The sequence below is a fragment of the Haliaeetus leucocephalus genome, unplaced genomic scaffold (genome assembly GCF_000737465.1).
Source record: "Haliaeetus leucocephalus isolate CR32 unplaced genomic scaffold, Haliaeetus_leucocephalus-4.0 Scaffold1007, whole genome shotgun sequence".
Taxonomy (NCBI): domain Eukaryota; kingdom Metazoa; phylum Chordata; class Aves; order Accipitriformes; family Accipitridae; genus Haliaeetus; species Haliaeetus leucocephalus.
The window spans coordinates 1342984-1355435 of NW_010973443.1; the positions used below are offsets into that span (position 1 = coordinate 1342984).

A 12452-nucleotide genomic window follows, 5' to 3' on the forward strand; every position below is an offset into this window, starting at 1 on the left:
GGCTAACTGTCGTGGTTTCAGCCCAGCTGGTAACAAAGCACCATACAGCCGCTTGCTCACTCCCCCCGCCCCCAGTGGGATGAGGAGAAAATACAAAGGCAGGCTCGTGGGTCGAGATAAGGACAGGGAGGGATCACTCACCACTGATGGTCACGGGCAAAAGACAGGGTCAACTTGGGGAATAAACAAAATCAAGTTCATTGACTACCAATCAAAACAAAACAAGGATAATGAGAAGTAAACCCAAACCTTAGAACACCTTCCCCCCAGCCCTCAACCCCACTCCCGGTTCTCTCCACCTCCTCCCCCCGGCGGCGCAGGGGAACAGGGGATGGGGGTTGGGGTCAGCTCCCCACACCTGGTCTCTGCCGCTCCTTCCTCCTCAGGGGGAGGAGGACTCCGCAGTTGGCCCCTGCTCCACCGCGGGGTCCCTCCCACTGGAGATGGTCCTCCATGAACCTCTCCAACGTGGATCCTTTCCACGGGCTGCAGTTCCTCACAAACTTCCCTGGCGTGGGTCCTTTCCACGGGCTGCAGTCCTTCAGTCACACACTGCTCCAGCATGGGCTTTCCCATGAAGTCACAGCCATCTTGGGGGGCCTCCGCTCCCCGCTCCCCTCCATGGGCTGGGGGGGGACAGCCTGCCATCTTGTCTCACCACAGGCTGCAGGGGCATCCACCGCCTCAGGCACACCTTGTCCCCTTCCTTCTTTACTGACCTCGATGTCTGCAGAGGGGCTTGTTCCTCTCACATCCCACTCCCCCCACTCACTGCAGGTTCCCCTTCTTAAATCTGTTCTCCCAGAGGCGCCACCACCATCACTGATGGGCTCGGCCTGGGCCAGAGTCGGGTCCGACTTGGAGCCGGGGAAGCTTCGAGCAGCTTCTCACAGGAGCCACCCCTGTGGCCCCCTCCCCTGCTACCAAAAAAACCCGCCCGTGCCACACAAACCCATAACACTAACCATTCAAAGTATCTCTTTATTCATTTATGTACCTCATATACTGGGGATTGAAGAAGACATCCCTTCCTCTGTTCCTCCCAAACTAGGGCTGATGTCTCCGTAAGTTCTGCAGCTGTACTGGGCTTGTAATTGTGTAACTTTCTTCTAAAAAGGGAAGTTGGTTTATGAAAACTTAAAGTAGCTGTCACTGCTGTTTTCTTTCTGTTGTCTCCTCTAAAATGCCACCCTCCAGGTAACTTTCATAAGCTCCATGCTGCTTCTTGAATACCTGTCCCCCACGTTCATCTCTTCTTTCTGCTCCTGATTTCTTATGTTTCTCTATTCATAACTCCTGAAGTCCTCATCTGTTTTTTCTTCTTGCCAAAATATTGTTTTACCTAAGCCTGGATGTCTTTATCATTTGTATTGACTGATAGCCATAGTATGTGAGTGAGGACACAAAGCTGCTTGGTGTGCTTTCTTTAGCTGGCTCCAGTTTTAAGGCATTGTAGTTCACAGAATGCCTTTTGGGACAACATCACACAGACTGTAACATGGGTTTGACTATGCCTATGTCTGAAGAAGAACAAGAAAAAAAGTAATATCAGTAAAACAATAAGAAACACTGCAGGACTCTCTCCTCCTTGTCTCCTTTCCCCCTCTCATCCCCCAAGACCTACCTGTGCAAAGTACGTATGCAAGAGTACAGCAGCTGAAATAATGTCTGGCAGACACTGGCAGTGTCCGTCCTTGGGAGAGATTGCCATGATTCTTGCTGCATTTCAATAAGTGTCATTCATATTTGGGATCATATTGCCTGCGTCACCTTTTGTCCCAGGGTTCCTTCAGCACACTTATCCATCTTATACTTTTTAAAGCATCAGGAGATACTGGACACATACAGGCATATTTCAATAAATAGATCATGTAACCCAACTTTTTAGTGTCCCACAATTATTACAAAGAAGCATGCTTGCCTGGCATACCTGGCCTGTCAAGCTGGTTGTGAAGAATATGATGTTAGAGGTATGGATTTTATTTCCTAACCTTAGGGTTTCCAAATGAATCAGAGCATATTCTGCAACAGGCTGGAGTTCTACAGGGTTTATCCAAGGACCATAATTCTTCTCAGAGCTGGGGTTGTTTTTCCTAAGTTCTTCAGTACCTCTGTGCAATTTATAGCAATGGCCAGTACCTGCCAGCTACACTTTAAAGCAATTTTAAAAGAGATGCTTTCCAGCTCCAGAGGAAGCCTATCCTCGTGTCTTTAGATTGGAATTTTGTAGTGGTTTTGAACTGGCAGTTGACAAGCTGTGAGTCATTATGTCCAAGCTGGATCTCTAGATTTAGAAATTTTCAAAACATTTTGACTAATACATTTATATAGATACTGCCCTCATTCCAGATGGCTAGCGCATTAAAAGGATCTTTTAAAGAGTTGAAACACTGTGCAGTCTGCCGCTTCCTTGCATGGGGTTTCCCATATAGCTTTGGAAGGCCTCAGTATTGAGCAGTTGCTCTGTCTGCAATGTCTCCTTGACACTTCTGGGTGAGAGAAAGATCTGCAGTTCCAGTGGACAGTGCAGCAAGCCATTGCTGGCTCATTCCCTTTTCTTGCTGCTTTGTTGCTGTGCTTCCTGCATCCATGAACATGAGGCAAGTCCCAGCCTGTTCAGACACTGCTAAGTGCTTGGCAGAAAGGGGAACCATCCAAAGGCCATGGGAAGTGCAGTAGACCCATTCTCAGGACAGGCAAGAGCTTTAGTAGTGTAAACCGGTCCACTGGCAGTACTGGTAACAGCCCTAGTAACACAGCAGTTTTACTCACTTTTTAATCCCCCCAGTCATTCTAGTATTGGTATCCGTAACATGAGGAATTACTTCCCCCTCACAGCAGTCATTCTTCCTAAGAACAAATGCACCATCACCCCTTTCACAGCAGCAGACTCAAAGCGAATGGCAAGGCATGCTTAGGGCTGCAGAAGAATGCTGTGACAAGACTGAATACTGTAAGCCCAACATAATCTCTTCTTCATACAGCAGGGCAACTTTCAGGTTCTGCATTTGTGCCCATGAGTCTTTAAACATACAAGTCACCTCTTTACATATATTGGCACGGCACACCTTGGTATTGGCTGGATCAACACTGGATCACACAATAAACATGCTCTGGAGGTAGCTCAGTATTTACAAGAATTAATCTGAAAAGACGCTTAGCTGAAGGCACTCAGATGCCAAGAGATATTAAACGAGATTTTATCATGTATGTAATTATTTATTGAGCTGAGAATCCATACAAGGTAAACAAATGTTTACACTATCATACAGTAAGCATTTCCAGGGCTTAATAAAAATGATTGTCACTCACTGTGCTTCACAAAAAAATTCATTTTAATGAATAAATAATTTGATGAAATCAAAAAATATTTACAATATAAACAAATGAAAAAGCTTTGGATATATTAATTTGAGCATCCTGTCTTTTGCATTTTCTAACTGTATTTCTATCAAGATTATCTCTCTGAAATGGTACAAAGTGGATAGAAATTACAACTCAATGAAGTTAACATGATTTGGTACATGTCTTTCCACTAGTTCAGATAAACTATGTATGATTCATTTATTATGCACGTGTTAGAATACAAATGTAACTAAAATCATATATTATCAAAATGCCAGACAGCATTCTCCACAGAACAGAAATGTACACTAGGCTGTGACAATAACTGAGAATCACAGGCAACGAAATATAACAGAAGAGTACAAATTCCTTCATAAGAATATAATTGTGCTTTCTTATTTACCAGAGGACTACGCTGCTTCACCACATCAATGGCTACGTATGAATACAGTGTTCAACAACTGCCATGTGGTTTGGTGTATGTTCATATGGGTGTCAAGCAGCGGCATTAGAGTGGAAAACGGGCAGTGCAAGCAGTTTTATAAACATCTTTTTGGGCTCTTAAAAAGAGCCAATTATACAAAGCAGTATAAGCATAACACTGAGAAGTCTTCATCTCATTTACACAGATATTGTGAAGTGACTTGCTTTGTTTGTGGTGGTGAAAGGAGGAACTTTGTCTATGCTGTTTATGCAATCAGCCAGAATTCAAGTATTCCAAAGCCACTTCATAGCAGAATTTGTATTGATCCTGAAAAATCAAAAGAAAACCACAAAAAGTCAGTTATTGAAGGAACTTAATTAAGGGGATCAATATTTCTCTTCTGTTAAAATTATTTACTATCAGCTGTTGTCAATAGGAACCAGTTTGCAAATCCAATTTGTATTCAGATAAGAAAATCTTTATATTAACCAGACAACAGACACTACACACAGTAACTTATGGTACTGCTCATATTAGATGCACATTTAGCTACTTTAATACACTTGTATGAGAAAAATTGACTACACGTAAGTAAATTGACTTGCAACTCTTCTGTCATCTGTCAAAATGCCCACGTAGCACTTTGCCAGAATTGGAGTTATTGAAATTCCTCCCTAGAAATGTTTATCTTAAAATAGACCCAGTGTCTAGTACTTCCCAGATCATAACTTCTATTTTAATGTCATTCATACATTTGCTACGTATCAGGGCAAGAGCTGCTTACTTTTCCTCCTCTACATGCAGCCCAAACCCACACCAAAATACTGTCCTCTCCCGGTGCAATAGGCCTGTCAGATCAGGCCTGACCTAAATTAATTGGATTAATTCCAGTTGATTTTTAGCAATTAATGGTGATGCATAAGTTAGGCTCTTGATGCCTCTTCTGTTACCCAGGCTAAATTTTCCAGTGCTAACCCTGTGCTTCAAACACAGACCTGCTGGTTTTATTTGCAACTGCTTGGAAACTGGGCCGGTCCCAGGGAAATCCCCTTCCCGTGGCATGCAAACCCAGTCTGCATCCTTCAGACACGAAGGGTTGTGACTTCGCCCCCTTCACATCTTCAGTGGTACAGAGGCCAATACTTTTGACTGACCTTCGTCCACTCTGCAACTTTAGATGATGCAGTCACTGATGACTTCAGTTTTGTGTGTGCACACATACCCCTGTTCCGTTTTCATTCTTGCTATTCGCAATATTTAGCAATACTACAAACATTTAAATTAAACAAAAAAGCTGAAAGAAATAGTAGGTGTGTCTTCCCTGAATCCAAGGGCTCTGGCTTCTAAAAATCCAGTTTGGAAATATCTGACAGTTTTATGACTATTTCTGCCACTGAAATGCCTCTTTGTCTTATGCACTTTAATCCATTAATAAAAGATAACTAAGCATGTACTATCATATAGGAACAACAACAGACTTAACTAGCTGACAGCACTCAGCCTTCACCTTCCCAATATCGCAAGTAGGAAGATTACAATTACACTTCAGATATATTCTCCTTTTCACTGAAGCAAACATTTTAAAGGATTAACTCTTTTGGCCTGTACTTGTGATTTTGGATCACATTTTAGCTGAGAAGAGAGTCCACCTTAACATGTAAGAGACCAAATAATATTACAACAATCAAAAAGCCATTAACAAGCATGGACAATTTCTAAGTTCTTTTGTTGAGAGCTGTCACTTCAGAAGAAAACAAATCTTTGGTGCACATATCACCTAAGTTATGAAGAGTTGTATGTGAGGTTTTAAGATCCTGCAGGGTTTCATAAACTGCTTGTGTCTTCTTCAGAATGAGAAAAGAATAAAAAAGAAGAGAGGAAAGAAAGGAGTATCATGTAAATGGTTCCTTTTCTGCTTTTATTGCATATATGTTTCGAAATAAATGAAAATTATTCTATAACTACACAACAGATCAAACCAACAGATCAGCCATTCATCTATTTCCATTTTTCCATGCTCATTTTATGCTGATTTACTGATCCAGCAGAATAACTGTGAGTTTTAGTAAACCAAATACCTGTCTTAAAGACCAGACATATATTATTTCCCACTGTGTTCACTCATGTGTGTCCTTTCTACCTCTTTATTATTCACTTGATGGTGGATATTAAAAGTCTTTTTGCGCTAGCTAGCTTCAGAGAGGTATATTTAATTTTTTTTTTCTAGGACACCTATTGGTAGGTCCAATAACATTTATCACAAAATGCTTTGGGCATTCTGTAATAGACATTTTGTAATACCATCTGTCACCTTTGTATGATGGCTGAAGAATTTCATAGATTTCCATATTGTATGGATGTGGCATTCAGATTTTTACACTTGCAGGAAAACCAAAGGTTTCAATGAAATTAAGAGGTGAATGTCTAAGTATGGACTGTGAAGATTGCCCTCCACCTAGTCAGAAAGTGCGTAACAGGTATTGATAAAGCAGTCTTGAAACTATTTTTGTGAAATACTGTTATAATTCTGAGCACTTCAGCTTTTACCACAAAATTTTACAAAGGTAGATGAATACTATTGTTCTCATTTTTCAGATATGGAAACTGAGGCAAAGACACATTAACATATAAGGTCATAAAGGATAAAGATGGTAACAGGATCAGGAAAAGAACTCAAGTGTCCCCAATTCCTTTTTACCATGAAACAATCTGCATGGAAATTGAAACCTTGCTAATTTAAATATTTGTTTCTACAAAGTAGCAGACCAAGATCGAAGAGATGTGGTTCTAACTCCGCTTTGCCAGCAAATTACATGGTAATGGGAAAAATCCTGATTGTCCCCTGCTTTTGTTGTGTTTGTAAAATAAGGAAAACAGTACTGATCTCCTTCACAAGTGCTTTGAAATCTCCTAATGAAAAGGCCTTACAAGGACTCTCAATGCCATCCAGACATTCTCAATACCATCCTCAATTTACTAAAAGCTGTTTTTATATTCTAAAATAATACATTTAGCTTTTGATTAAAAAAATTCTCTGCTCAAAAATGGAGACAGCTGCCTGACAAATCTATACCTGGAGAACTGTCACAAATGGGAATTTACAGAGAGCATTTTCTTCAACTGTACATCTTCACACTGATAATTTTCTTTTCATTTCTATAAAATAAATGAATAAGAGATCAGTGAGTTCTGTGGACTTAAGCTCTGGGAGAATGGAGAACAGCAGGCCTCTATCCAAACTACACTACCTGAATGAAGAAGTAGGACATTTTTCTTAATATCTAGGAAATAAAAATGTATGGTTCTCAGCATGATGATTCCCCTCCTGAGAATATAAACTAGAGGAAGAGGAGCCAACCCACCTGCCACTGCGAAACCTTGATAATTTCTCACCGATACAAGGTTCACAGTTCCACATTGCTGACTCATGGCCCTGTGGTGCTGCTTGTAAACTCCCTCCTTGCTTTGCACAGCTGGCAACATCTGGCTTTTTTCCATGAGCCTGGCCAGAGCAGGGCTTAGGGGAGGGTCTGGGACTTCACAGCTAGGCTAGATGAGAGCACTGCGATGGAGGACGTGGTGGGAGCCATTCTTCTATGGGACAGATGAGGTGCAGTGATCCATGTGGTGGGGAAGCGGATAACCCTACCCATCTACACATGAGCCTGAAAGCTTCACTCTTCCCAACAGAGATTCCTGCTTTCTGCCCATTCTCCACTGTGTTTCACACCCACCTCTCAGTAGCTTATCTGAGAGAGCGATCTCTCCCAAAATTCCAAGAGGCTGGACCAGCTCTGTGAGATGCCTCCTGCCTCACCCTGGGCACTCTGTAGAAAAGATGTTGAATATGACCCAAACTTTTTTAACCAGAGCTTGCAAAATTAGCTCAGATGATTGGTTTAGCATGCCTGAAGCTGCCCTGATGCTGCTTCCTCCTGCCTATGATGCTAAATCAAATACAGCTGCCTCTTAAGCAGTCACCTCTACAGCAGGACATAGTAAAACAGTGTCTTTTATAACTCAGGCCTCAGAATAGGTTATCACTCTACACCCATCTCCAAGTACAGAACTGGAGTGTAGGAACCTGCTTGTTTAAGCTGTTCTGCAGCTCTTCTGGCATAGCAGCTGGCACTTCAGCAATTCTCCATTTTAAAAAAAAAGCTCATAAAACACTCTCTAGGAAAATAATTGCACATGGCCCGTTGTTTCTGAATTTCTTTAATCTTTCTATGAGATAGACCAACCATAATTAAATGCAATATTCTGGATGTCAAACTGAAATTCATGGCTTTGATACGTATTAGGCGATTAAGCTATTTATAAAATATGTAATTTGGAAATCTGGCGTTTCATTTTATGTAACTATTATTTCTACCATGCAAGGGCTGTTCTCCACTTGGCTCAGCCTGCTAGAAAAGAAAATTAATAAGGATGTTCGGCTGAAAGTGTAAAACTCTTAAAAAATTCAAATGAACAGAGACAAAGTCTCCTTGGGAAGAAAGTAGTGTAAAAATACTTTTACAAGTGAAGTGACTTCATTATCCCCTTTGAAAATGACTTGCTTGCTTTGTGAACAACTCCCACTGCAAATCCTGGAAATCTTACTGAGTCTTCTGAGAAAAAGGAACATTTTATATTTAGTGGTGCAGTTAAAAAGCTCATACCAGAAGGTCCACCATGTTAGGCTTGTTATTCCTCAGTGTCTTCACAGCATGGAATACATCAACAGCCCTCTGATGTCGAAGCATTTCACAAACAATACTGATTGCACAAAATGTCCCACTGCGGCCACCTCCATTCCTACAATAAAAGTGATAAAATGGCTCAGTTACAATTCACTCTATGTTACAAGTTCATACAGCACCAGGGGTGGCTACAGAAGACATGCGTTCCAGTAGGGAGAAACCACAGAACATTCCTGCCCCTGAAGGCTGCTGAACTTTAGGCAGAACACGATTTTAAATTGGAATTAATAGGCTGAAAGATCTCAAAGCTATGATTCAGAATTCAGCAGGCTGAAAGCCTGGAGGGAGTTGAATGGCTGAGTTTTGCAGCGTCCTTCAGTGAACACTTGAGACAGCACAAAGAGGATGCTAAAATAAGGACAAGGTACTTTTAGATTCAGTTCAACACCCCTTTGCACTGCTAACGCATGAGGTTGCAATGAGCATCAGGCCTGGAAGTGTTCTAGAGAAAGTGGATCTTTGAGTTCTTTTACTCCGAATCCTGGTGCTTTCCTCCTGGATCCAAAGGCATTTCAGAGGAAGAGCAAAAGTGCCAAAAGTCTCATTTGTAGGAGCCCTTCTGGTGGCTCCACCTTTAGCATGGCACTAGGTCGTGCAGTGATATTCCCCTGGCTGATGCGTTCACCCCCTGGCAGCAGGCAGAGCAGCCGGCTGCCTGGCAATGACTACTTTTAAAAGTGTAGGTATTCACCCTCCATCCACAGTATCAGAGGATGAGAACCTGAAGTGACTTGCTAACACAGAAGCTAAGCACAAATGTTCATATGCATGATCAAATACAGTATTTTTATTTTAAATCTTCCTATTTTTAATCTTCAAGAGAATCTCTTTCTTTCTGGAAACATTATTTCTACAGCTATTCTAATCAGAATCTTTAGGCTGCGCTTCACCAAAAATAATAAACCTTAATAATTACCAGAGTGCAGACTAGTTAGGTAGCAGGTCTTTCAAACCAGTTTCATAAATGGCTGATTTTCAAAGGAAGATACAACGTCGCACATCTGTCACATCCAGGCATTACGAAAAGAATGCTCTCTGCTGCCAAAACATTGCCTGATATTGTGGGACTCTTTGAGAATTTTAATTAAAATAAAGTAATTTAAAAGGATTATATTAGAGCTTTTTCTTTCTTCACTGGCTGCCAGTGACGCATGTGTGATGTTGTACAACTATTTAATATCATCAGCCACCTCAGAGATAACAGTAATTTGCACTTCAAAAGGGTCTTTTCAGCTAAAGATCTCAAAACATTAATTAATCACACCGCACAATGCTCCTTTGATGAAAGTATTATTATCCCCATTCTACAGATGGGGAAACTGAAGAGCAATGACTTGTTCAAGGTCAGTGATAGTGGGAATTATTAATACACTCTTAGATCTTCTCCATCGTTCTAACATTGAGTCCCAACTTTTGAAAGTGCATTAGAGTGCTTTTCCTGTTAGCATGTCCCTTCTCCATCATGGCAACATCTTTAAACAGATGTTTAGAGGAAGAGGGATACAACTTCAGGCGTCGAAGACTTGGTCTCAAAAGATTGGCTACTGCTGAGGGCAAACAGCATGTACAAGTATTAAGCCATATCAAAAGAAGGATGGTCGCAGAGTGGATGAGAGCCTGCATCAGTGGAGCACAAAGGTCACAGGAGGACAAAAATATATACCATTATTAGAGAAAGGTAAGGTAATACAGGACCATCGTAACTGGTCTGTCACGCCACTTTTACTGCTGTGCTTTATGTCTGGAAGAGGAATCACCCCTCCTATACTAATTATTTCTACAGTCCTTATCTGTGGAAATAAAAGGTATGTTGTTTGGAAGGTACAATTTTGATTTACTCTGACTAAATATGCATCTTTTCCATTTGCAAAAGTCACTGGACACCTTTATATAAAATAGAGCTAACTTGTACCCATCATCTTTTCATAGGGGTCTACCAAGGGACAGAGAGGGAAACTCATGAATCTACATAAAAATCATACAATTCCTCTTGTATTCAAAGCTTTTAAATGCGCAGTTGTATTATTTATCCACTTCCAGATTAGACAGATGCCTCTTCACAAATCTTTTAAAATCTGGCACAAATTCTGTAACAATATTCCCTTGCTTTCTCTCTCCTGTTTCCAGTACTTACAAGCAATGTACAACTGTGCGTCCCTCTCCCCCGTTATATTCTTCCTGCCACTTCTCCACTTGGCGGATGAGCTTCAAAAAGGAGCGTTTAGAAACTGGAGTGTCTCTGTACATGGGCCATCCCAGGAACTGGAACTGCTGCACCATCCGATAGCCGTCTTGGGGCTGTAGAGATTCAGACAACAAGGAGGAAAAATAACAGCTTTTTTTTGGTAAATAACTTAGGTATTTGCATCAGTGAGGAAAGTTGTTCAAGCAGATCACTACTGACAAACTGCTAATGTAATTGCAACTGCCCTTGAGGAGTTATGACTTTTATCTTCCAACAGAGTTATTAGAACAAGAGGTTTTAAACAGAGTGCTATACACATAGACTAGAATAGAGCAATGGTACAGCTGCAGGATCAAGGAAATAATTTATTAATCTCATAGCAGGAACTTGGTAGCAAAGAGGGAGCTGCAACACAACTTCAATTATATACCTTTTTTAAAATATGTTTCAGCATTTCAAAGACTGTTTGTGTGCTTTTGTTGATTTTTCCAAGAAAGGTCAAAACCTCTCAAGATATTTTGAAGCAGAAAACATTTAAAAAAACCAAACAAAACCCTCAGATGTTTCCAGCTTATAAAAAATCTAAATACATTTTATTTTATTGTGTGCTACTGCAGCAGTCAGAACCTCTTTCGTGAAATGTTACTGAACAGTTGCTTTATGGTGATTTAAAATAAAAAAGGAGCATAGAACAAGTGTTAGTGGCAGAAAATTACAGTCCTTTGAAAAGGGCATAAAAACCACATACATGAAAACTGGTTTTGTAGTCTAGGAATTGCCACTTTCACTTCTCTGCAAAGTGAGGGCACTTTAGTGCCACTTTTAAAACGGGCAACACACAGAAATGTTGGCATTACAATTTTTTTCTCTAGAGTAAGAGGTTTTAGAGAGGATGTAAGATTAACAAGATAAGGGAATAAACCAAAGCGGATGTAGCATTAGATATGTTCTTCAATGGGTTTTGTCTGCTTTATGTCAAGATTTGGTATCTACTGATTTCCTGGCCAGTTTCTTTCAGCTGACAGCCCCTTTTCCCAAAGCACATCAGCCAGACCCAGCGTCTGCTAAAGCTCACATTAACACTGCTGGAGATTGTGTTTTTATGTTGCCACATTGCCTGCAAATGCAAGGCCATCATAGTATTAAAGAAATATCTTGAAGCTTACAATCTGCTTCCCTGTTCAGATATTAGCATGTTTTTGGGTGTGTTTTGGGGGCCTTTCACTCTCCTGAGAGCTACCAGATCTCAGGGCAGTTCCTGACTTTTTTCAGCAGGGAGTGCTGCTTATTCCTAGCTATGGTTCTTTGGTGATTGATACCAGTCCATTGCAAAGGCTCCCTCCATCTGGATGGGAAGAGATTCTTGGTCTGTGGTGGAAGCTTTTTTTCATTCAGCCTGAAAGACATGCCCATTTAGTCTTCTGTCAACTTTATTGGAGCATAAAAGCTGGATATGAGAACATACTTGTCTCTCTGAAGTGCTTACATATATTATGAGGTGTGATTAGTGGGACAGGATCTTCACTAAAAGCCTGGGAGTGGTATTGAAAAACATGCCTAGTATTGGTGCACAGCTTTCTTCGCATGACACAGGATACAAATATGCAAGGTGGCTAATTTCAAACTGTTGAAAACTGCACTTTGGCATCTCTTGGCTACCATACAATCCAAATACTGCATTTATTTCATTTGCATTTAACATACTCGAGATAGGCATTAAAGTATTTTTTACTTTAATTACACATAGAAGGCT

The 12452-nt window shown here is 40.9% G+C and overlaps 1 protein-coding gene across 1 annotated transcript in view; it reads right to left on the minus strand.

The window, feature by feature from the left end:
- Positions 1–3198: 3198 nt before the first annotated feature.
- PTPRM (protein tyrosine phosphatase, receptor type, M) overlaps positions 3199–12452 on the minus strand; it is a 340322-nt gene continuing 331068 nt past the window's right edge. The window contains exons 31-33 of the mRNA XM_010584832.1: positions 10649–10812; positions 8434–8569; positions 3199–4096 (exon numbers count right to left, since the gene is read on the minus strand). Coding sequence (XP_010583134.1) covers positions 4043–4096; positions 8434–8569; positions 10649–10812 — 354 coding nt within the window. The 3' untranslated portion in view covers positions 3199–4042. The remainder of the gene's footprint in view (positions 4097–8433; positions 8570–10648; positions 10813–12452) is intronic.